General features: G+C 40.0%; 1 protein-coding gene across 1 annotated transcript in view; it reads right to left on the bottom strand.

The window, feature by feature from the left end:
- Positions 1 to 27401, bottom strand: part of Cdkal1 (CDK5 regulatory subunit associated protein 1 like 1) — a 586163-nt gene that overhangs the window by 197902 nt on the left and 360860 nt on the right. The window contains 1 exon segment of the mRNA XM_059263232.1: positions 8705 to 8850. Within this exon segment, the coding sequence (XP_059119215.1) occupies positions 8705 to 8850 (146 nt within the window).

Here is a 27401-nt window from a genome sequence, read left to right as displayed (position 1 = left end):
GGGATCACAAACCTGTACCATTACACCTGCTTTTGGAGAGAAAGAATAACTATCATCAACAATACAAATATTATTGATATGTATAAAACTAGGCATAATATCCAAAAATAATGATTATAAATTCATTTCTTTTTAGGGGCAGCTATTAAAACCATTAAGTGAGGATGCTAAAAACTGTATACCCTGACAGAGAAATTCTTGGTGGCCCCTTCATAATTGATTCATTTCATCTAAAAATAGATGTATAGATGCCTGGAATAAGTGCTGTACTTCCTAACTTCCTTTGTGCTTAGGCATGACCATGCTCTATTCAAATAAGACATATAAAGACTTACATATTAATGCAACTTCACACACAGTGTCTTTTGCATGCTTTCTCTCTCTTGGTGTTTGGAAATACAGACTTGAGGGTCAGCTTTGAATTAGTTACTATGAGCCTTGAGATAGAAAGTCCTGCTAATGATAGCTGAACATCAAAGCTACCTTGAGCCATGGGACTTAAGGTCTATCCTGTAACCCTGGGGCTCTACACGCTCCCTCTGCCAAGCTCTGATCTTCATTGACACTCAATGATCAGACTCTACATTCTTTATTTCTCACTTGAAAACAAGTCAGACTGTAACTTTAACATGCATAAAAATGGGCATGCACACGCCAGTGTGATCTAGCTAAAGCCTTTCCTTATACTGGTAGGATTAAGTACATCACAAACAAGATCAAACAAATACTTTTATCTAAAGAAAGTTTTTTAATATAAGATCTGTGACTTAGTGTTTTCCCCTAGACAGAAAACAAAACAAAACAAAAACAACAACAACAAAAATCAACCATTCATTACTTCTTTACGGAATTAACAGACTTCAGTATAGCAAACCAAACGTTATGGCTATAGGCACTTGTATAATAACTATGATGAATAAGATCAGCTCTTAGAACACAGTTTTACTCACATCTTGATGTTTTACTCTTAACATGCATCTGACATAAGACTGACATAGAACATAAGCATTTTCTTTTTTGAGTCAAGATCTGGCTGTGTAGTCAGGCTAGCCTCAAATGGGTAAACCTCTTGCCTCAACCTCCCTAGTCCTGGGATAACAGTTGTGTGCTACCACATCCTGCTTGGCTTTTAGGAGATGAATGTTAAATCTCAGTGCTTTTGCTTCCCAAATGTAAACACGCTGGCTACTGATTCCCCTCCTACTTGCTCCTGACTGGGTAGCACACTGGGTCCCGAGCTCTGTACACATATCATATACACATACACACATGCATATCTGTGCCCTGTGCACATCCCCCTTCATTGTTACCTGGCTTCTGAAGAAACACTGCCCCAGAGTAGACTATTTAGTTGAAGCCTAAGGATGTGCATTGAGAATGATGCTAAGCACAAAGCCAAGGAAGCAGAGGGCAGTGACCTGAAGCCCCCTGGCCTGGGTTTGCACAGGAGGCTGGGTGCCTACCGTTAGGAATTCAGGCTGGGACCAGCAAGGATTTGTGTCTCATGTTCCATGTACTTTGCTCCAGGAATAAGAAGTGCACAGGAGGAGAAACTGACTTAATTTAAAACTGTCACCACCTAGATTATGAAAGAAAACATTGCTACAAGATATGACAAATGTGGACAGGAGAGATGACTCAGTGGTTAAGATCACATACCACTCTTCCAGCAGAACAGAGTACAGTTCCCAGCACCCACATCAAGTGGCTCATAACTGTCTTTAACTCTAGCTTCAGGGGACCCAGCATCTCTGTCTTCCAAGGGCACCTGCAGTCATGTGCACATACTCATATTAAGACACACATACATACATGTGATTAAAAAATAAAATAAAAAGATGTGATGACTGGTACTGAGTCTTATTTGAAGATGTTCACATCTATACTTCATTAGGAAAATCTACAGTTTCATTCACTGAATACATTGGTGCTGACAAAGATCTCATAGCTTCTTCTCATGGTCACATCCTTACACAGGTCAGATCTTCTAATCCAATGTCCCTCAGCCTGGACTGCGAGCAACAATATAAAGGAGGAGATGTTGACTACAAAAAAAAGTTGTATATGTCTAGGAGAAGGCTTGTGTCATTTTCAACATTCTGTTTAATTGCACAAACTGTTTTTGATTACTAAACTGCCAATCCTAATTTCTTCTAATCAGGGCTCAGTTACAAGCTCTGTGATTGGTCATTTAACCTCCCTGTGCCTTCATGTCCTACTCTGTAAAATGGGGACAGTAATTTCTTCCTAGTATGTGCCACTGTGGGAGTTCAATGAACTGATTCATAGATATTTGTGTCAGTAAATGCTACCCCTGTTCCCTTATGAAACTTCACGAATTAGGCCCCACTCAGTATTCGTGTTTTTCTCAGTATTGTCTTCCAAGATCCTACCAGAATGGCCCTTTAAGCTCTTCTTCCAACATTCAAAGGCTTTTAAACCAAAAGTACACACTCTTCTACCCACAAAATAGTTCCAGTGGCTTAAGAATCACAGTCAAGTTGATCAAGTCAGCGGCTCCAGTTCTTGGTACCAATTTCTATTTTAGTTTCTTTTCTGTTGCTATGATAAAATATGTTGACAAAACCAACTTGTGGGAGAAAGGGTCTATTCTGACTCACAGGTCGTGGTGCATTCCATGTTGATCACACTCCACATGAGTCAGAAGACAGCATGAAGGCGTGCTGCAGCTTAGCTCCCTTCTCTACTCAGAGTCCAGGTCACAGCCAGGAGCAGCCCCACCCTGTGTGGGTCTTCCCACCACAATTAAAGAATCAAGATGCCCAGAGGCCAATGTGCTAGGAGATGCTCGATGAAATCAAGTTGACAACACTAACTGTCACAACAATCCAGCTCACTATTTCTACCTGTGTGTGTTACTTCTGTCATTGCTATAGCTAAATAGTTGACAGGAAGCAACAGCTGGGAAGACAGGTTTATTAGGTCTCATAGCAGGCAAAGACATTACGGCAGGAATGTAATACTAATTACATATAATTAATATACATATACTTTATATATATTGAGCCTTGGGCCTGATTAATGTTGTAGGTGACTTTTACAGCAATCTAGCTGATGATCAAGTTAACCAGGACACAACTCACACTCCCAAACCCTTTGGCTAAGTATATTATATATCATGTCTTAATTCCTTCTTCCTTCCTTCCTTCCTTCCTTCCTTCCTTCCTTCCTTCCTTCCTTCCTTCCTTCCATGTGTGTGGGTGAATCATATGTATGCAGGTTCACATATGGAAGGATGATTTTCAAGAGTTGGTTCTCTGCTTTGAATGGGTCCTGGAACTATCTGGTTTGTAAGGCAGGCATTTTCACACACTTGCTGGTCCAACCACGTCTTGAGATCAGATACCAAGGAGCTGTTTCACATCCATACATGCCTTTACCACCTCCAGTCTAAGTGAATACTGCACATTTTGTCTCCTCACTAGCTGATGACCCCACATTGTGGTCTCCATTGCCAGACAATACACCACACTAGTTAGAGCACTGGCTGAACAATCATACACCTTGGTGTGCAAGAAGGTTCTGGTGTTAACTGCATGACCTTGGACAAATTACTCACTAGCTTTGTCCTTGAGGAATAAAACTGTTAACACATGCAAGGTTCTTGGCATACAAGTAAATGCTCAAAAAGCTTAACATTATCATGTTATCACTGTTGTTATATTAATTTCATTTAATTAATGTTAGAACCAGAAGAAGAATCACAAGTTGAAAATGACAGTCTCACCCTATTACACATTAGTTTATTATTAAAGATTTCAGGAAAACTTTTTAATCATTCCCACTCCTCTAATATTCACTTGATACAACGTAGACTGAACCCATTTGTATTGTCCGAGTGGCTAAGGTCTGGTGTAATCAGGAGACAATATGCAACTGGACTACAAAAGCACTAACAAAGAAAAGACACTCATTACAGACTCCTGCCTCACAGATCTAGACTCAGACCTGTGTCTGAGGGGCACAGCACTGAGCAAGGAAAAATGTACCAAAGTTCAGAGGATGATAGCCTTTTGTTTCCCGAGAGGATAACACAACCATAAAGCCTATAAAGTGGCAAGAATGGTGTGGCAATTTCTCTTAATCGGGTAGAAGGAACCGAGAAGCCAAATCAATAGATAATACACTCATTTTCAAACAAATGAATTGAACTTGGGGTGTTCACAACACTGTATGGTATTAAAACACACGATAAAAAAATTACCTAGCATGCAATTCTCTGACTGTGAATGGAGCACACACTGCAAAGAACATCAATGTGTTTTTCTACCTGACACTTGTTCAAATGAAATATATTTACTCTGTTAAAAATTCTGAACATAGCAACAGAAAGAAGTGAAGAGAACACCACTTTGTAAAGCAAAATGACAAAGATAAACTAGTGAACATGACACCAGGAACACCCAAGTGGTAGCCTAGTTAGAGACACCAGAAATGACATAATCCTGGAAAGCCAGTGAACACTTCTGAGGACATTATTTCACAGGAGCTTATTCAGTGAACACCAACACATCTGGAAATGCAGCTGGAGAAAAATATAACTAACTAATCCTTGCTAAAAGGGATCTTTTATTTTTCTTTATTCAGATTATTTTATTCTGACACATATTGCTACTTTTTTCTTTTTTCTCTTTCTGTTTACTTTTCCCACTGTTTTTGAGATAGGGTCTCATTCTGTAGAACAGGCTGGCCTTGGAATTGTGGCGATCCTCCTATCTCACCGTTCCAAGCACTGGAATTACAGGAATGAGTTACCATATCTAATCACCACTTACACTCAAAGCCACTAGGAATAAAACCAGATGGACAAGGTGGAATAAAACACATTTTTAATACACTTCATCTTTTTTGCCAGTGTGTTCTGGTTAATAGGCACATGGTAATTTTGACTAATGATAGGAAAGACAGATAATTCAGCACGTGGATAGATTAGTATGATGCTTTCCCAGAGAGGCTTGGAATGAGGGGGAATCCAACAAACATCTTTTATAACAGATTTCAAACTCAGGGAATCCTAAAAACAGTACATAACATAACAGTAAAAAAAAAAAAAAAAAAAAAAAAGAAAAAGAAAAAAGAAAAGGGAACAATTCAAATTTTATTTTTAAAATCTCAGGAATATATTAAGTAGTAAAATGTATGATATACCTATTAAAAACATAAAAGCAGACTTTAAAAACACAGAACTGCATGTATTGCTTTGTTCAACAGTTCTCTTCATGTTCCTCCAAAGCCCACCATGCATTTCAAGAAACCATCAATTCATTTAAATAAAAGCATCTGCTGGGCTAATAAATCTGAGTAGACTTCAAGTCATATGACTCTCTGCTTGTGGCCAGATGTTTTAAATGAGCATATCAAGTCATTTAGTCTCTTTCTCTCTTTTTTTTTTTTGCAAAGCCTGCATGATTTAATAAATTCCCATATGCCTCAACATGTGCCAACCCTACCAGGTTATCTTCAATCCAGCTGCTGTTATGAAAATAGCTGCCAACTTTCAAATAACTGAAGAGAATAATGAATCAGCTACGCGTTGGCTCACAGGTAAACTTAGATTGCTCCCAGCTAAAACATGGAGCACTTTCAACTGTAAAAGAAAATTAATTAAAAAGAGTTCACCTCCACTCCACTGTGTGAGAAACAGGGTTCAATAAAGACTTTGAATTTGTGGCTTAAAAGCCTGCAGCTTCAAGTAAACTCCCTAAATCTGTGGATTCCAGACTTAATGCTATATGTTGTGGTATATTTGGGAAACGCTTCATCCCTCATTCACAGCATAAAGATCTGTGAGCCTCACAATGTTGAAGGAAGAAAACAAATGACTCCTATTTGTTAAATATTCATTACAAAAGGCTCCAAAGATTTTAGCGGAAATGAGGTTCATATATATATGTGTGTGTGTGTGTGTGTGTGTGTGTGTGTATGTGTATATATATATATATATATATATGAAAGAACACACTTATGTAATGTATATGTTATTGTCAAATAACAAAGTTAAGGGAAATAAAGCAAAGAAAACCTGAAAGTATACCAAATACACCAGTTTACATGAGGATCATTTAGTGATCAACTGCTGGACACAAACCAGGATGTGTGAAGCTCTCTAAGAATGAAAACGTCATACATTAATAAATCCCAGACAAAACAATATTATTGGTCTTAGAGCAATCCCTAGGACTTCTGTATTTCTAAAATAAGCACAAATCTATCTTGCATAAAACCATGCTAGTTTTTAATGGGAAAAGTAATTATAAAATGAGTAATAACAACCAGTGTAAATATTCCATCTATTTCCAACTGCCCATAATAACAGAATTACTCACTGGATGAATGGGGTTCCCAAGGTCTAGACAAGCAATCCCTCTGTCAGAGAACAGAGCTGTTTTGCATTACCTTCATGAGTAGAGATGGGCTATTTCTCCCTAGTTTTATGGTTCTGATGAACTTTCTAAAACCATGCAAGGACTGCTTTGTTCACAGTGACAATGACATCATAGGGTACCTGAGATTTTCCCAGTTATCTTACTGGCTTTGTCATACAGCTTTCCACTGAATTCTACTCATTATCTAACTGTGAGCTTCATTATGACAGGTTTACTTCTGACAATGCTTACTTAATTTTAAAATCTCCTGTAGATGTAGAGTGGCTATCATCATACTTTATACTCCATAGTTGCAGCCATCAAAGCCGAAATTATGGATGCACATGTGTGATGTGGAGTCCATCTCCAGGCATCCTTAATACCTAGATTCTCCAGGGACCTCTAACATCTGTGATGATGGGAACACTAAAGGACCCTGTGAGAGCCCTTGGTTCAAAGATCTTCAGCTAGTCAAATATACCTTAGGAAACTACAGAAATACCACAGATAACTGAGGCTACAAGGAAACAACTCAGAGTTTAGTCTATGAAAAATGGCAAGGGATGACTTTCTAACATCTTAATGTGACTCCCATTTGACCTTTATACATGGAGGCTGTTGAAAATGTTCAAGATGCAACACATTCAACAGGTCAATCTTCAGAGTACCACGAAAGGCTGGAATGTGCTGGGAAACTATTGCCCAGTTTAATTAGCACAAACGACTGAATCAGCACTTACACAAACTGAGGCAGAGCAGAAGTGCTGAGTCCTCAGTCTCATTTCATCACAGTAACCCAACAAAGTTCTTGAATGGGATTCTCCTCTGTTCTACACAAAGGGATGCTTGTCTACACTGGTAAAATGTGTAACATGCATGAAATGTGTACACTCTTTGCTGCCACTTTATACATGAAAGGTAAAAAATTTCAAAGGAATAACAACTTACTTGCTATTTGGAAAATGTCCAGTGTCCTAGTGCTTGGAAGGAGTTTACTACATGAGACAAATTTACCTACAAAAGGAGCCACAAATGCACGGAAAGGATGTGGCATATGGCATACACTTGGCATGAAAATCCACATTATTTAGCTTGGGCCAGTTGTACTCAAGATCCAAGAGTGTAGGAGATGGAATAGATTCGCCAAGATTCTGTGTTACATTAAAGGGTGCACAGACAATGCTAGAATTATACAATCCTATTTCTTCCTATTTCTGATTTGAATATTTGAGCAATTAGCCCTATTTGTTTGAATGCACCCTAAATGTTTTTATTCTTGGTGATCAGAATAATCAAGATATGCCTAGAGGTGGAAAAAAAATTAAAAGACATGTTAAAGAAAGATGAGAAGAGGAAATAAGAGAAGATCTGTAATAGTGTATGCCATAAAAATTAGTGAGTAATTAAAGGTGGAAAAAATAATCGCTAACAATTTGTATAAAGCAATCATACCCATGTAGGACATCGACATGGCGCAAGACCACATAATTATGAATAACAAATGGAAACAACAACAGTGGGGGTAAAACATAAATTACAGACAGTAGAGAAAACCACACCAGAAATGTGCCAAGATAAATGATACCATCTCAGATGTGATGATGGTACCCTAGATTGGAGGAGGGTCTGGGTGACCGTGGCCAGCACCTCTGTTTCCTGCCTTGTCTAATCATAGAATGCACTCCAGGTTTGGAAGGGAGATTTTGAAGAACATAATTATGGGCTGCAAGTGTTTTTCTGTGGAAACAAAATTATCATTCATGTCTGAGATTGTGTAAATATGCCTTAATTTTGGTCAACAGCAATTTGAATTGAAGAAAATAGAATCCTCCAACTTCCCAGTAAACTGCAAGTACTCAAGTTAACTACAGGCATCAGTGTTAAGAGCAAGGCAATTCCAGACGCTGTGAAAATGCTAGTCAGGAGAAAATGATCCACTCTATAGTGACAGACTTGGTCCCTTCCTCCATGTCAAAGTCAGCTCACAACTTCAAAAGGCCACATGAAAGGAGATTTCAAGGCTAGTGAAAGGAGGGCAGTGCTTAGGCAGCAGGTCAGGTATGAAAACAATCACAATTCCAACTGCCGTAGGAAGGTGGGCAAGCTTACACAAATCAACAGTGCTTGGTACACACATGGAAGGGGAGAGAGGAAACCACATCAAGGGCCCCAAAGCAATTGCAGGTTTCGAGGGCTTCCGGACTGTCGCCCTGTGCTGCACACCGTAACTGCAAGGCTGTAGTAGTACCCTGCTGCCACACACCGCAGGAAGAAAGAAAGAAAGAAATGGTCATTTTCCAAAGTGCTAACAGACTTACTTCTCCTTGAGAAAATCTACAACTCTTTTGAAGTCGGCCACGCAGTATTCTCTCTTCATGTCCATGAGCACGCTGTCAGAGGCAGACTGCACTGGGATGTGGAGAAAAGCGTAGACTCTGGGGTGGTTGAGGATTTTCGCCATTTCCTGAGAGAGATGGTAGGAAAAACATTCACCATTTTAACAAACCTGAGACAGCACTTTCCTTTAGATCGAAACATATAAGTGCTGGTGAACAAATACTCAAAAAAGGCCTGATCCCTGTGCCTCTAAGGCAGCATCAGCAGACACTAATCTATGCTCCCACGGGGTGTTTGGAATAGCTTTTAGAGGGTTCCATGGGAGAACTGCTTAGTTTTTCCCTGTGTTTTGCAATTATTGAAAAAAAAAGAGAGATATAAAATCAGATAAAGCCAGAGAAAAGATATTTTTGAGTGCTTCAAAATTAACCTGCATTCCTTCTCCCTCACAAAGTTTTCTGTTCTCCTCGGCAACATTAGTAGAAGAAACTCCAGTAGTTAACGGGCTGAGACCTCATGGTTTTGCCTATTTGAATACAGAAAGTTTCATACTTAAAGAGGCTCAAAATGTACTTTTTCAATGAAGATGAGAGGATCCAGAGTTCTCTTCTTTCCTTCCTTTTTTATTATTATTTTCTTAAATTTCAATTTAGTTACTGATAATGTGTTTTGACTATATACAGTGGGAAAGACACATGAGCAGACAATAAAGAAAGCCAGCTGACTTCTGGATATGTGAGGGAAAGAGGCAGTGTTCAAAAGACCAGAAAGAAGTGGAGAGGAAGGATGAGGAGGAAGAGATGAGGATGGGGGAATCATATATGCTACAAAATTCAAGAGAGAAAATGAGGGCAACAAATTAACAAGCATGTTCTAAACCTCTTCTGAGGATACAAAGTGGTGCCAGAAAGAGTGAAAAGTCTAGGTCATGGAATGTGCACAGTGGTGTCTCGCTCTCACAGTACGGACCAGCACAGCACACAACACAGCAGCCTCTCACATTTCTCACCTTGTTTCACCCTGGGAAGAATGTTTTGAAGGACCTTATGGAGTCGAACCACCAGCTAATGCCTTGCTGTCAACCTGCAGTCACTCCCAAGTCAGTCACATACACAGACCGGCCCTACTCTTTGCTGTGCCTTTTCCTTCCCCTGGCTGGAACATACACATTCTTGCCAAAGCATAAGTGAAGAGGTAAACTCCAATGAGTGACCTTCTTAGTAGGAAGTTAGTAGCTACTCATAACTACCCTTCATCTGTGGGCTCTCCTAAGAATTAGTAAGCATACACACCTGGCTCTGACTAGTCTACTAAGAGCTGAAGCTGAGTTTCTAATGAAGTAGCAAATTAACCAAATGCAGCACCATGGTCAGGAGTCTGTCTGAGGGAGCACAATTTACATGCTCTGAAATGAAAATGTTGGCCCTCTGCTGTGATTCCTACCTGTGGTGGTTTGAATAGGAATGGCCCCATAGACTCATGTGCTTTAATGCTTGGCCAATGGGGAGTGGCACTACTAGGAGGTGTGGCCTTGTTGAAGGAAGTGTGTCATTGTGGGGTGGGGCTTTGAGGTCTCCTATGCTCAAGCTACTCCTAGTTCAGTTCACTTCCTGTTACCTTCAGGTCAAGATGTAGGACTCTCAGCTCCTTCTCCAGCACCATGTCTACCTGAACACTGTTATGTTTCCAGCCATGAGGATAATGGACAAAACCACTGAAACCATAAGCAAGCCCCAATTAAATGCTTTCCTTTATAAGAGTTGCTGTGGTCATGGTTTCTCCTCACAGCAATAGAAACTCTAAGACACTATTTTTTTTGTTTTTCCATATCAGAAGATCAACATACCCAATTTAGAGAAAGACCTGTAAGAAGATCTGTTTTCTCAAGGAGCAGGACTCTAAGGTTTAGATGCACATGGACACATCTATGGTGCTGGGAAGTGGTATCTGAACATGTATGATGGTAGCAACATGTAGTTACTTTTGCAGTTACTGTGCCTGGAGTTCCTCATCTGTGAAATGGGGATGGTGAGAACACCCTCTTCACAGCGTCACTGGGCTACTATTAAAAGGCAGTAAAATAATCCAGATATGCCCAAACAATGAGCACACCACACATAAATCATGAATTACCTACAGTCTACTTCCTAAAAAGAAATTTCAGGATCATGGGAACATAGCATCATAAGATTAATGGAAAGTCAACAAAAAGAGGAGAACTTTTCAGTAAGTCAGCTGCTGGACTAGCAGTGAAGGGGAGATACTGTGTATTGAGCTGTACACTGGGCTCTAAATGGTGTTCACCAGGACTGGACAGAGAAAAATGCACTTCTTGAAAGTACGTGGGGTGGACAATGACTGTGAAGAGGATACAGTTCTGGACATGACTTAGTCCTAGAAGAGAATGGCAGCTTACATATCAAAATGGTCATCGGAAGAAAGCAGTAGAAACATGGTGGCTTTTTTTCCTTCTTCTGTTCTCAAAAGTAGTTTTGCTGCTAGCAGTTTTGCCCTCTGCTTGATGCTACATGCTTCACAAGTTTGGAATGTTCTATATCCCTCAACAAGGGTTCCCATGACACTAACAGTTCTTAGAGGCATTGAATCTAGAGTCGAGGGACTGGTGAGACGGCTCACCTGGTACAGGTGCTTGCTGCCAAGAACAACAGCCTCAGATCCGAATTCAGTTCTTTCAGACTCATATTGTGGAAGGAGACAGCTGATTCCATGAAGTTCTCCTCTGATCTACACACACACACACACACACACACACACACACACACAAACACACACACAAAACACACACAAACATGAATGTAAAAAATTCCACAGAGTTAAATTAACCATAGCAACATACAGAGATATATTATATATAATTATATATGTATACACACATTTTGCATTTGCAAATATCTGGTTTTTATGGACACATAGTTAACAGTATATACTAATGGGATAGAGTGTGATATTTTGAAGCATGCTTACATAATAATGAGATCAAAACAGAATATATCTACATTTGATAGGAAGATAGACTTCTGATTCTTATTGAACCAATTTGGCAAAAGCGGGTCAAAAAACATCTTTGCTTTAATTTTTAGAATGAGGGGAAAGTATATGTGAATACTTACAAAATCAAAACCTAGGACTTCAAAAGTTGTCCTATTGTGGAATCCATCTTTATAGGTCTCTAGAAGGGCTCAGATCTTAATATAAATCCCAATGTAAGGAATTGGCAGCCCATCTCTTGTGCTGAGGTTCACCAGAGAAGTTTGTAGCTAGCCTACACATAGGGCCTAGGTTCACCAAAGGAACTTTCAGCCCAATACACAGGGCTTAAATTTACTGAAGACAAAGGGAGAATATTGTTCTGGTGCAGTTCCATGTTGTAGCTGGGGGAGAGTCTGCATAGAGGGGCAGGAACATGAGAGGCATATTTATACACACACATATAGGGTATGTATATAAATGTCTTTTTGCCTCGAAGTGCTCAGGTAGCAAGCAGTATAACAATACTATTTCAACACAAGGTCATTTATAATTTAAAAGCTGATATGCCAAGGCTGATCACAATATATATGGCAACTATTTGACAGGCAGGGAGTGAAGAATGGCTAAGCAGATCAATAAGCCAGTGTTTTTATCCTATGCTGTTATATGGAGCTGTCTTCTTAGAAAATGGAAATTACATGTTTATTATTTATTTCTAAACTCAAAACTATCAAGAAAAAGCAATAACCTGAATGCAAAAGGCTAAATTTGAAAGGGCAATCTGGTGAGCGCATACATTTTAAAACAACTATTATGTGTAATTTTTGTTGCACTGAAGTCATCAGTCTGCCTGGTTTTGATCCAAGGGATCTAACAGCCTGTTCTGACCTCAGTGGGCAGTTGCACTCCTGTGCACATAACCCACACAGATACATCATTAAAAATAAAACAAATCTCAGCCAGGCAGTGGTAACACATGCCTTTAATCCCAGCACTCGGGAGGCAGAGGCAGGCGGATCTCTGTGAGTTCAAGGCCAGCCTGGTATACACAGTGAGTTCCAGGACAGGCTCCAAAGTTACAGAGAAAAACCCTGTCTCGAAACATCCCTCCCCCAAATAAACAAACAAACAAATAAATAAATAGAATAAAATAAATCTCTAAAGGAAGGAGTATAAAAGCTACATATGTATGAGAAAAATGTGATGCTTATCTTTCTGGGTCTGCATTACCTCACTGAGTTATCTCACTTCCATCCATTTCCCTGCAATTCTAATAATTTCATTTTTCTTTCTTTTTATTTCATTTTTCTTTACAGCTGAAAAAATTCCATCATGTATAGGTGTCACATTTTTATTATCTATTCTTCAGCTGATAGGCATTTAGGCTGTTTCCATGACCTAACTATTGTGAGCAGAGCAAAAATGAACTTGTTTTACTATGATGATACATATACATTGGCCATTTTTATTATGCATATAATTCAATGTCATCAAGTATAGCCACAAAGATATACAACTGTCACATGTTGTCTATGTCCTAAAAGTTTCATCTTCCCAAATTAAAACTGCACACATTCAAGATCAATGCTACATTCCCTCCTGCCTGAGCTCTGGGAACCATCCTTCCCCTTTTGGTCTAGGACTGTGAGGACTCCCAAGCAACTCATATGCATGGAATCACACAGTCTATGATTGTTTCATCTCTGGCATATTTTATTCAACAGAATCTTCCATGGTCCTTTCTGATGTAGCAATTTATATCCTCGCTTTCTCTCTCTTTTAGATGGCTGATGGCTCTATTGCCTTGGGCAGAGGACATTATACAGATTCCAGGCACATAGTTCCCTGTCCTGAAATTACACTACACGTCTTCATCCCCAAAGGCTATAAACACCATCTTACTTCTCTATTTCACTGCTCTGTGAATTTTATATATCTCAATCAATTATCAAAATGTTTAAAAGGAATGTTGCACTTACAATACATTTGACCATATAAACGAGTGGGCAATACAACCTGTTTTCACGATACTTTCCAGTGAGTATTGCAACAATTACAAGAGAATATTCAAAAGAGCAGGGCCCCAGTGCTAGGTCATCCCATTCTGGTGTCACCTTCAACACTGGCAAAGTCATGCATGCCCCTATAGAAGACAACCAAGACCATATTTCATCCATGGCTTCATTAATACCATCAGCACAGCATTGAGTCAATCAGCAGTGCCCACATTTCCTCTCAGCAAGAGAGCAATCAATCACCATAATAGCATCAGAAAGTGAAAGAGGGAGCTTGAGCAGAGGAAATCCCTGGTCCTGGTGTCCCAAATGGAAAGGACTGCATATTGTGAACGGATTCTAATTTACACTTGAACTATAGCATCATCAGAACAGGATGTTGGCTTTTAAACTACAAAGAGTTAACATTTTCAGAATTTAAGCTAAAATAGGTTGAAGAAAAATGCTTGTCCTAATTAGCTTCCAGAGAAATGTTTAAGGACCTAAGCACACCTTCATCTTCCTATATCTCAGTGTCAGGGCCAAGACCATACTTCACATTACAAAGATAAAAATATACATTTCCATACTGATGTCAAAATGCTAAAAGCTGAAGACCACACACACACACACACACACACACACACACACACACACACACACACTTATTTTCACCTGATATCATAAGTGTTTACCATATGTTCAAGTTATTTATCTGCTCTCTTAAGAAATCAAAAGTGTAATGGTGGTAGAGAAGTGGGGTGGTGGCTCTAGGAAAAGTTAGAAGGAGAAATGAGGGTGAATATGGTCAAAATCAATGGCATGAATGTATAAGCCTTAAAAAATAAAAATATTATTAAAAACAGAAAAAGTAAGTTCTAGCATCCCAACTGTGGCAATGGTTGCATGAATCGTTATGTATCTTAAAATTTATGGAGCCAAACACAAACCAAAACAGTCAATCTCACTTTATTAGTTTTAAAATAAAATAAAGAGCCTAACAGGAAAAGGTGTTCTTATCCAAACACTCTATACGATGAGCAGATACCTCTAAGAAGGAATAATCCTTTTAATTTCCCTTTTTGCATTTTTGAAAAGATGGAGGCTATGAAACACACCATAAACAAATCAATAACTGATCAGTTTAATGAGTAAAGGGCAAGCAAGTTAAATTAAGCATTCAGCTGAGACAGCTCGCTTGGCTTCTATTAAACATGACATAAATAATTAAGGAATCTAATGGAAAGGCAGATGCTAGAGATTTGTTTTAAAATATTTACATCATTTATCTCTTCTCTGATTATCCAGTTTGAAGCTTACCTTAGATAACATTTGTTTCACATTTTTAGGCAAAATACATTTTGGTCTAGTAATTTACCTGCTTTAGTTACAAGTTACTTGCTATGGAAATGATACAGCTAAGCAAGTACTTACTCAACATCAGGGTATGTTCCAAGATTAGTCACGCAAAGCAGTGACTTCCTCTGAATTACAGAGTGAGAACACAGGCAACTGCCTGGTTTGACAATGGTGCACAATTATGTCAGGTGCTCTACAGGAAAGTTCAAAGCACACCATTTACTCCCTCTGACATCTCTAAACAGAAGCCCTGTTGCTCTGGCAATGGCTGTGTTCCCACTGCTCAAATATTCCAGGAGCAGCGACCTCTGACTTGCACATGAAAGAAGGACAGAAACTCCAGGTGTAGGTGGATGACCTGTGTTTCATTTCTGTCTCAATTCTGAGGTGGAAGCAACTTAGCCATGGGCAACATCCAGGAATAGTTACTGTATAGCAAGAGCAGGGGTAAATTTGCTTGGTAGCTACTATGATTTAGTGGTTCACCCTTTGTACAACATGCTGTGTGTCATCTTTCCTGGCTGTGACAGCTTGAGTGGGCTAAGGGATGCCCACAAAAAAACTGGCAAATTATGCCTTGTCTACATTTAAAAACAAAAAGACTTGAAAAAAACAGCAGTATCTCTGGGTATACCTGCGAGAGTGGTTGCTAAAGATACTGGTATTTAAATCAACAGCATAACAATGAAGCATATTCATCAATGTGCAGCATCATCTAATCTACTAGGGACTCACAGTGAACACACTGCACAAGGGGAAATACCCTCACTCAGCAACTGCTGGAGGCCTCCTCCTTCCCCAGATATAAGGCAGCCACTTTCTAAGAATCTCAGGGACTCCAGGACATGTACCAGACCCCTGTGCAATTCTAGTGCCTTCGGCTTTCATTAAATCAGACTGCAATTCCAGCCAAGGCATCTCAAGAACCACCTCACGTCCGTCTAGCAAAAGAGAGACAGAGGGACAAGGCAGAGTTTTTTAGGTTCTGAGATAGAACTTGAGAGTCACCAAAAGGATCTATTTGGCTAATACCAAGACAGAATTTTACTCTCTTTTTAGGACCCTGGGCCCATGCTTGGTATGAATTACTTTCTGCAACCCTTTATTTGGGGCAACCATACTGACCACACTCACCTTCTTGGGTGTATTTTCCTTTCTTTTCAGTATAGTTCTTTCTCAGTGCTTGCATTTAAGCTTTATCTTTAATAAAACTCAACTTTGCTTTACTGTACCAAATAATCCTGTATTTCTTTTCAGCATTGGAGCTATTCAGAATCCCAGTCTGAATGTCTGAGTTGAAGTCCCCAAGAGTCAAGAGAAACTAACTCCTAAGACTACTGAGGGTGTCAATGGGGAGCTGTTCAGCCCCTTAGCACTGACAAAACATCATCCCCATGTACAAGATGACCCGAGTCACACTCATGATCTCACTTGGAGTTCAGCACAAACCTAGGCAGGAGTTTTCCTTTGCTGAACCTAAGACTCAGAATGTGTAGTACAATGGTGCAGCTGGCATCTAACATGTCCTCTGACATGATGTCTCATAAACACCATTCCTGTGCCCTGGCCTATCTGTGCATGCCTGTCAGATGATGGCAGGCTGGAAGGTCATTGAGGATGACCCCCTCCCTACACTCAGCAACTTCTAAATCCAGAAGCTGAAATTGTAGGATACTGATACTGTTCAATACTGTTCAAAGGCTTGAGATCTGAGTCCAGCCTCTGGCCCAGGGAAAGACGTGACATTCTTAGCTGCTAGAATAAAGACACTGCTATGCTTTCCCTTAAACATTAATCCAGAGCTGATGTGTTGCTGCATACCTTTAATCCCAGTACTTGGGAGGCAGAGGCAGGCAGATGTCTGTAAGCTCGAGGCCCACCTAGTCTACATAGTGAGTTCCAGGACAGCCAGAGCTACATAGAGAGACCCTGTCTAAAAAAAAAAAAAGTTAATTCCAACTGCACTTGCCAATCACACAGACAGGTCAATTTCCCCAGGAAAGCTTTCTGTTCTAGACATAATGTAAGGGACTAGGGATATAACTCAGTGTAGAACGTGTGCCTAGCATGCAGATGGCCCCAAGTTCAATTCTCAGTAAAACACAGACACAGACACATAGGGAAAGGGGGTGGGAGGGGGAGAGAGAGAGAGAGAGAGAGAGAGAGAGAGAGAGAGAGAGAGAGAGAGAGAGAGAGAGAAACTACATTACTTTCTCAGCCTACATTATTTCCTGAGGAGTAGCCAAGTAAACTTACACGAAATTGTTAATAATAAATCATGTATGGGAGATAGAGGGATGGTGCAGTGGTTACGAGCACTTGTTGCTCTTGCTGAGGACCCAGTTAGATTCCCAGCACCCACATAGCAGCTCACAACTATAACTCTAGTTCCAGGGATCTACCCTTTACTGGTCTCCATGGGTATCAGGCACACACATATGGTACACAAATGTACATGCAGCCAAGACACCTATACATAAAAATTAATGCATTAAAAAGATAAAATAAAACATGTCTGGGAGGCAAGAGGAAGGAGATCCAGGTGTGCCTTGACTCAGGAAGGGGTTACACCCCTTGGTCTCACAGTGACTGAAGTGAAAAACTGCATTTAATAATCTGCCCAAGTTCACAGCTTAGCAACAGCACATTCTGGAGTACTGATATACCCTTGAGGTCACAGACTGACTGAGGTCTGGGGCTCATTCTCAGCCCAGCACCCCAAGACAGCATCATGCATCATTTACCTAGAAAAAGATCAAAATTCAAATTCTGATTTTTACATCATTAAGAAAGAGAAGAGTCTTAATCTACAGTAAATCTGAAATTATGTGTATACATGGCATCTATACATATATATGACATGTGTAACATATGTATAAAAGGAAGTTTTAATTTTATAGTTTTCAAAAGTTTTCTATGATGAATTAATGTATTTTGTATTACTACAGCAAAAAATTTTATGCTAGGTAATTCACAAAGAAAAGAATTCAGTGTCTCTGTTGTTAGCTCACAGCTCCGACAATGCAACAGCCCACACCTACTAATGACCGTCTGGTTGGATTATAAAAAGTAAAAAACAAACTCTGCAAAGTACAACCAGACATATGATATACCAAAGGGAACCAGGATGGAGAGAAGCCATTTAATACATTTGTTGCTTAGTTTTAAAGACAGAGTCTTGCTGTACAGCAACTGGGATTGAAAATATCACAGGGAAAGAAAGAGTGCCCATGTGTCCTGGTCCCCTCCCATTAAAGAACCAGGTTTTTATCCTAGGCACTCTACCCATCGCCTCCCAAAGGCCCCACCTGCAAAAATTCAGGTGAAATGCCCCCTTATTAGTATGTCAGGACATGGATTCACTTGCAACACAGGGACCCCAAGGGACACTTATACACTATGGACTTGCAGTACAAATTAGTAAACCAGCATGTATTTCCACAAGGCTGAGAAGAGGGACACGAGCTTTGCTTTTGCATACCCCTTCAATCTGGTACAACTGCCCTGACACATCAGCACTTTCACTGGAACTGAAGTCAAAGGAAGTCAATTATTACAGCTGGCCAGTGAGTTCGTGAACACTGTGGCTGGTAATTTGTGAGCTTCTAATCTGCTTCTCTTTAAACACAGCAGGCTCCACAGATAGAGATCAGGAGGCTCCTTGAGAACAGTAAGATTAGGTTGAGTCCTAGTGATAAATCAAATTGTGTGTGTGTGTGTGTGTGTGTGTGTGTGTGTGTGTGTGCAACACGCACGTGTGCTCGCGTAACTGTGAATGCACACGCCAGGGCCAGATCTTGCTGTGGGATGTTTTCTTTGGCTCTCTATCTTGGTTTGGGAGACAAGATCTCTCAGTGAACTTAGAGCTCATCAGGTGGGCACGACTGGCTGGCCAGCCTACCTTGAATTCATGGCCATGGAGGACTGTCTCCACAAACTAGGACCTGCCCTCCCCCAGCCACCCCACACTTTACACTTGATGTCTTCTGAGCAGAGCAGCAAGGAGCAACAGCAGCTCCATGTTTCTAAGACCGGACATCCTCAGGAGCAAATTCAGTATTCACAAACACACAAGTTTTAGCTTGACTCTTTCCAGCACTAGGTATTAATAAATCTCAACTGTAGATAGCTCATTCTAAAAATTTCTGCATATCAAATACAAGTTGATACTACTATTTTATAAGACATAACCACCAGTAGCATAATTATGTATAAATGTAAAGACTAATTATGAATAATACCAAATCCCAGGAGCTGCAAATACCTTTTGAAAAGAAAGACGCAAGGAGCTCACTTAACAAAACAACTCAGAGAAGATTGCTAATCAGATAATGCGCCCTAAGCTTTCCTTAGACTTTCTATCCAAACAGAAGATTCTCTAACTAACCAAAACGCCAACCACTTTCCATTCATTAGCCATTTCACTTTTTGTGTCTCTGAAACAGTAAGGAATCAATAATTTAATTCATTTGTTTTCACTAAACACTGAAATACACAGCATGAAAAATCCTCACATCCATTTAAATAGAGCACACCACATTTCATCACTCAGTCACAAAATCTTGATCTCTTAGGAGAACCTGCACTCCCCAGTACAGATCAACTTTGTAGTGTATGCTTGGCTCCAGCTTCTACATGATCTGTTTGAAGACTAGACACTGCTATATATGGCCATGCTACTCTCCAGAAGCAGTACAGCTCTAACTATGCCCCATTATTTGACTCAGGTGTCATACTACAATCCAGTTGTGAGGTGGGATGGTGGCAAACAGAACCTCTCCCCTCATTAGAGCCAGCTTGTAGTCCCTGTTCCCACACCTAGGCACTCACTAATAACTTCAAGAATAGCCACCTGAGAGACTTGGTCAGAATAGCCTAAGAGCCACAGGCTGGAAGACTCCATGCAAGGGATTGCAGCAAGCTGCTGTGGGAAGCAGAGCCTTGGTGATGCTGAATGCAGCGTGTTCTGAAGATTTCTATGAAAAGCAGCTAAGCACCAGCTGCATCTGTGCTGTGGGATGGTCTGTATGTCACATGTGTTGCTGATTAGTCAATCAATAAAACACTGATTGGCCAGTGGCCAGGCAGGAAGTATAGGCGGAACAAGGAGGAGAATAAAGCTGGGAAGTGGAAGGCTGAGTCAGAGACACTGCCAGCCAACAGGACAAGCAGCATGTGAAGATGCCGGTAAGCCACGAGCCACGTGGCAAGGTATAGATTTATGGAAATGGATTAATTTAAGCTATAAGAACAGTTAGCAAGAAGCCTGCCACGGCCATACAGTTTGTAAGCAATATAAGTCTCTGTGTTTACTTGGTTGGGTCTGAGCGGCTGTGGGACTGGCGGGTGACAGAGATTTGTCCTGACTGTGGGCCAGGCAGGAAAACTCTAGCTACACATCTGGGTCACTATACAAAAACAAAGAGTGGCCAGGAAAGCTTTCAGTGTGTTTTCAAAAAACAGCACTTTGGATAAGTATAGACTGTGGTATCTCAGTACTCTAAAATTTTAGCTTGATTTTTGTGACTTTGAAAGAGTTGAGGAAGTGAAATATAATTGATTAGATTACTAACTTATCAATTAGATAAATAAGAAAGTAAGACATGTTCATTTTAAGTGATGTTTTAAAATCACAGAAGTGAGGAAAGACCCCAAGAGATTAAAACGATGCCCCTCCCATCACTTCTGCTTCCTAACAAGGAAATCAAGATAGGATCTGGTGACATAACTTGCCTACAGCCACAGTGAGAGAGTGCTATCGATACAACTAGGAACAACATCCCAGAGTTTCACAACAGTGCCCTTTAAATACAATCTGTACCTTTATACTGGAGATCAAGCTAATTCATTTCAAAGCACATTCAAATAGAATATATGCCTCAATTATGCAATCTACTATCATATCTAACACTAAAATGCTATGTTCTTAATTTCATTATTTTAGGTATATATTATATTTACTACCCACTAGAAGAGATGCCTAGCACTAACACTTCCTCTTTTGAAGGGATTTATTTCTGAAGGGCATCTAATAATCACCAAAGAGTCTATGTAAGCTGACTCTCATAAGAAGCCAGTACCCATGCCTTGGATGAGTTCTGCCTTTTCCCTACCTACCTTTCTCCAAATGCACAAACTCAAAACTTTTCCTTAATAAATTCAAGCTTTAAGAAGAAGAAAAAGGTTTACTGTAAAAAAAAAAAAATAACTGGCAGTTTTTATGCATGAATTACGGGAGCAAAACAACCAATCATGTCTACCTCATGATATGGCAATTCCACTAAAAACTGATGCATCTATCTTTTAGAATATGTTACAAAATGTTCATAGAAGGCTCATTCCTATAGGCAAAATCTAGAAATTAATGTAATGTTGAATAAAAAATATGTAAAGTATGGGCATTTATTACACAAGACTTCACAACAATAAACCAGAAACAAATTATGAAGTCATATGACAGGAAGAACTCAAAAAACTTTGTGGGAGAAAATAAACTAAACTCAAGAGAGTATGTAGTATGCACATCTACTTATATGCCATTCAAGATTGTGAAAGGTATCAGTGATGGAATTTCTTCATTTAGAGCAAGGGCTGCCTTTTGGAAATATTGATGGAAAATGGACCTGAAAAGAAGTCATATAGGAAAAGTCCTATGTCTTTTCATGGTGCACATGGCACAAATGTACAACCAGGGAAACATGTAAGGACTCACTCACAGAGCACTGCGGACTGCTGCACTCAACTGTGTTTGTCACACCAGTGAAAAGGGCAGAGGGGCAAAGAGGGGCGGGGAGTGGCTAGAGCACACATGAGCACTGGATGTGACTCATGGACTGTGGCCAACAAAGGAAAAGATGGACCTATTACTTCAGGAAGTTTTCCTTGCTTTGTATTACATATGCCTTTGTATAAACAATGTTTTACTAAAGAGAAAATTTTACAAATATTTGATATATGTTTAAAGATTTTATTTCTTTGAATTATATGTGTATGTATGTGTCTGTATGTGGGTTTGTGCATGTGGATACATGTGCCACAGAGGCCAGAAGAGAGTGTTGGATCACCTGAAGCTAGAGTTACAGGAAGGGTGAGCTATCCTTTCATCTGTGTGCTGAAAACTGAGCTTAGGTCCTATGCAAGAACAATACATACTTCTTAGCAGTGAAGCCATGTCTCTAGTCCCTGATAGATTATTTTTTAAGTAGTGATAAGTGTGACAATGGAGCATTACTTAATGCACATGTGAAAAAGTAGTTGATGCCCCAAAAACTTCCAAAGGGCAGAATAATTGCCAGAGGGTTGTGAGAGAGTCTACATGGACCAGCCATCAAAATGATCCTGTCTCCTACAGGGCCATCCATGAGGATGTCTTTAACAGAGGCCTCACTGAGATGGTTTTCTGTAATTTTGTGTTTACACTGTACTATCTGCAGCACAGATAACACTTGCAAGGGAAAAGTTGAGGTAAGACTTAGAGAAAAGAAATTCCGGCCTCCTGAGTGAGCTCCTCCACTCCCAGGACAGAACAGGAACCTGGTGTTCCTGGCCTCCTTGACACAGCCTTTTTTCAAACATGACTCAGCTGTCACAGTGGCATGGAGATGATTAATCCATAAATATCCGATGATGAGACGCTATGACAGGTCTCCGAAGGGCTTTTTTGTTTTTATGTTCCAAGTTAGATCAACTAAAACGACTTTGAAGAGATTTCAGAAGGCTCAGAATTAGAGACCCAATGGAAAATTGAAGATCCATTTAGCGTGATCCTTCAAACTTGTGTTTCTTTCTCTACAAGAATCACATGTGAATGGACTGACCACCATTCACTTAACTTCCCAGATGAGTGACAGACTTGATTCTGACCCAAAGTTTCTACTTCTGTGAATAGGCCACACAAATAACAAGTCAGTTGGCAGGACAATAAAATAAATCCATCATAAAGATGTATGAAACATGTTGGGAACAGAAGTGAAGCACACTAAAGTTTGCACTTATTCCAAGATAGTAAACTCATGGCCTGTAGATCCCCAAGGGCACTTTCCATTTGTGGAGAGCTTCCTCCCAAACTATCAGTGCTTTTCACATCTTACTACAAACTATGGAGTTTACAGCAATTTATTTCTAGTTCGGTATCTTCTCAACTTAGTGAACAGATGTCAACAGCAAGCATCTTCCCGGTGATCAATCATCTAATTAATAGATGTGCAAAGAGAAAGAAGAAGCCCTTGGAAGGGCACACTCACCATCTAGTAAACTAAGATTTGCTATGTGTGCAGATCAACATCAGCATCGACAACACAAAATGCAGAAATCAGAGAACAGGAGCATATATTAGAACAGGAACAAAATATGCAATAAGGCTTTAAATAAAAGTTACCAGTTTAATGAGGGAAAAAACAAATAATTGTCATAGGCAATATGCAGTTTATGTGTGTGTATGTTATTTTTTGTGTGGTGTTCAGGGTTCCAAGTATGTAATGAAATAACTATTTTATCTGTTAATCTCTGTACTTTTCATGATGGGGACTTAATTAACAGTGATCTTTGTTGTCAGTCACTGACTAATACCACAAATTCCTCCTCAAAAGCTCTTTTAGGGCAGATGGCATTGTAAGTGATTGATGGCACATTTGACGTGGAACATAAAAATTAAGGAAGAAAATCGATTTAACCTCACACATGAATGGCCTGACAAACAGGCAACCCATCTCCAGACACAAACAATACTTAACGATGTCAGAAGGAATGGTGGGGCAAAGATCTCTGAAAGTCCCTACTTCCATCCAAACAATAAAGCCAGTGTCAAAATGTATCACAATCATGTTTGTAAGAATAGAGAAAATTAACTAGAGGCTTACAGCAATCGAGAGAATCCTCAATCCAGTAACAGAAATGAACTATGGTAGGAACAGTATGCTTTATGTTTCCAACCTGCACTATACACGTCTTCACTTTGGCTCCATGTACCCTTGAAAATCACCGGCCTTCTATCAGGGTAAACACCAATGGCCTGTCAGCCACTGGAATGCCTTCAAAGTCTCATTCCCAGAAAACTGCCATTATTTGGCCTGTGTGCCTGTACTAGCTGGCTTGTTTAACGTGACCTGGCACTCACCCAGGGAGAAGAGCCTTTTGGCCAGGGGCATTTGTCAGAAATCATCAGTCGCCAAGTGTTTAGCATCATGGCTGCCTGAGGCTGTGAAGAACAGTTGGGGCAAACAATAAGCAAACCAAGAGGCTTAAAAGAAAAAGTAGAGGATGTGGTATTCATAGGGGATTTGAGAAAGCACGGACACTCTCCTGTGACTCTAGAAGGCCAGACATGGATAGGACACTCTCTGACTCTGACTGAACTGACTGACTGACTGACTGACACTCTCTCTCTCTCTCTCTCTCTCTCTCTCTCTCTCTCTCTCTCTCTCTCTCTCTCTGTGTGTGTGTGTGTGTGTGTGTGTTCATTCATTCAGGTTATATATATATGCTCAGTAAAGACTTGAAGAGGTGCTAAGCTCACACCTTTCTCTACATCTGAGACATTCCACAGCAGGAAGTGAAGGCAAACTACAATTATAATGGCCTATCTGACTAAGTAATGGAGGCATGGGGTAATGCTCACATAGGACCCCTATGCAAAAGCCAGGAGATTTATGGGCTCGGTACATTAAGAAAACTTACTGTTCAAACATTAGTTGATAACTAATCAAAATAGGTGACAATATCACACAAGATCTAGAGTAGATGTTACAAAATTAATTCCATAAAGGCATCAATAAGTACAACAATACCAAGTCCCAGAGAGGTAAGCACCTATTTTCCAGAGCTAACGCCTCATGTTATTTCTAATGTCCAGTTCATAAAAACTGCATCCAAGCTCTCCCTGTGAGTATCTGATTTATGCACAGGGCAAAGGTACTCAATAGAAAGCGACTAAGAAAGACCAGAAATTAAACTCAATAAACAAAGACTTTCAACCAGCATTTAAAATACAGTCAGTCAAAGAACTAAAGAAAAACATTCCCAGAGAACTAAATGAAAACAGGAAAATAATGTTTGACTAAATAAAAAGTACCATGAATGAGACAAAAATCACACACACACACATACACACACACACACTAAAATTCTGGTGTGAAAAGTTTATAAACTGAAATAAAAGCTCACTTCAACTTTTCAGGAGGTGTGAACTGGCAAAAGTGTGGATAACCTCAACAACAGGTTACTTGAGGCCTGAGGGACACAAGGAAGAAAAATAAAAGAAGGATGAACCTGTGGGATTTCCATGAAGGTCTGTCACTGGCACCAAGCACACTGGAGTGACATAATGGGAGTGTTTGGGAAGAGTAGGAAAGGGGAGGAGAAAGAACACGTGGACAAGTAATGTCAATGCCTTCTTCCTGGAAGAAGAGCATGAGAAGAGGAACAGGATTGTTTGGTCCTCTATGCAGGATCTGGACCTCTAGACATCACAAGCAAAGCACTGAAGGTCAAACTCAGAGAAAGTACTGAGGGCATTGACAGAATCAGCTTAACATGCTTAAGGAGTTCATTTTTTAATCAAAAGAAAGTAGAGGCCAGAAATCACTGGGATAAAAGAAAAAGGCCATCAACCGAAAATTTTCTACCCCAACAAGCAGTCCCTCAAACATGAAGTAGACATTCCTGTACAAACAGAAACTGGTAGAATCGGCACACAGACCTGCCTTTCTAGTAACACAAAATGGAGACCTTTAGGTTGAAAGAAAAGGGAGCTGGAGGAAACCTCCAGTCTACATGAAGAAATAAAAACCATGAAAAAATAAAGCTCACCATGCAATCAGGAAGACGGTAGAAATGAACAAGCACTTAGGAGATGGAGTCTTAAGACGGCAACCTGATGCATGAGGGAAGCAAAGACCTAAGCAGCAGTGTTGTATACACTGTTATAGCCAAGCTGACTTCAATCCAAACTAGACTGATGCAAATTAATACACTTCAATCCCTAAAACAATGACTTAAAACATAGTACAGCAAAAACAGCAAAGGGGAGAAAGCAGGACTCTGGACAATGTGGGCCACGAACCGGGCATGTGATCATACTGTGCACTGAACTGGGACAGGGAAAAAAAGTCCTAAGTCTTTGTGTCTGTCAATGTGGCTTTCTTTAAGAGGGTGGTGTAGATGTACTCAAATAAAAATGGAGTCACGCTGAATTCAATGCCCATGGCCCAGACACTAGTACTTAAGAAGAGGGTGTTGGGTTACAGAGACAGAGAGACAAACCATCTGCATGTCTCAGACCAGAATAGCATGATCCATCTAAGATCTCCAGTAGCAAGCAGAAGTTAGGACTGAGCTGACTCTCCCCCAGGTCTTCACAGGAACTAACTCTGTTAACACCTTCAATTAGACTTTTAGTCTCCAGAATCATGAGAGAATTCATTTCTGGACTATTTTATTTTGTTTTGCTTTTGAGACAAGGTTTCATGTGGCCCAGGCTGGCCTGGAATTCTGAATTGCTACGTAGGGGCAGGAGAGAGCTCAGCAACCACCGGCTGGCTGTTCTCCAGAGGACCCAGGCTGATTTCCCAAGGCCAACATGAGGTGGCTTGAAACTGCCTATAACTCCAGCTCCAAAGGATCCAAATTGCTACATAGCTGTGGATGACCATGAACTTCTGATCCTCTGGCCTCCACCTCCCAAGTGATGGGATTATGGGCATGCAGTACTAGAGATCTAACCCAAGGCTATCTCTACCAGTTGAGTTATACCCCCAACCTAGTTTCTGTTACTAGCAATCTAGTTTATGGTACTTATTTAGCTATAACAGCTAAACATAAAAGCACCAAGGAGAGTTGAAAAACATAAAATTAATAAGACAGAAATACAATAGCTAAATCAACTCAGTGTAATATCTAACATTTAAACTGATCAGAACACAGATAGAGATTCAACATGACACTATAAGACAATCATGGGTATAAAGCTTGTTTTGACATATTTTAACTTGTAAACTATGAGGATTTCCCTTTTTTTTCTTTATTTAGAGACAGAATCCCTTTACAACACATTCACAGCACCCAACTGGCCTTAAACTGGTATCAATCCTTCTGCCTCAAACTTCAGTGTGTGCTAACACACAATCAGCAAGATTACTTCTTTGTTGCCAATTGTTATAGCCACATTCATCCAAAACATTTTCCCTTCACAGGCAGCAAACTTTTCATAACGATTTTAAAACCACAATAATACACGCTGTAAAAAGAATCAGATTCTCTCTTGTGCTGGTCCATTTTACATCAACTTGATACAACCTAGAGTCCTTGGGGAAGAGATACTTTCCATAGAGAAAATGTC

The sequence above is a fragment of the Peromyscus eremicus genome, chromosome 5, assembly GCF_949786415.1.
Source record: "Peromyscus eremicus chromosome 5, PerEre_H2_v1, whole genome shotgun sequence".
Lineage (NCBI taxonomy): Eukaryota > Metazoa > Chordata > Mammalia > Rodentia > Cricetidae > Peromyscus > Peromyscus eremicus.
This window is presented reverse-complemented; position numbering and strand designations above follow the sequence as displayed.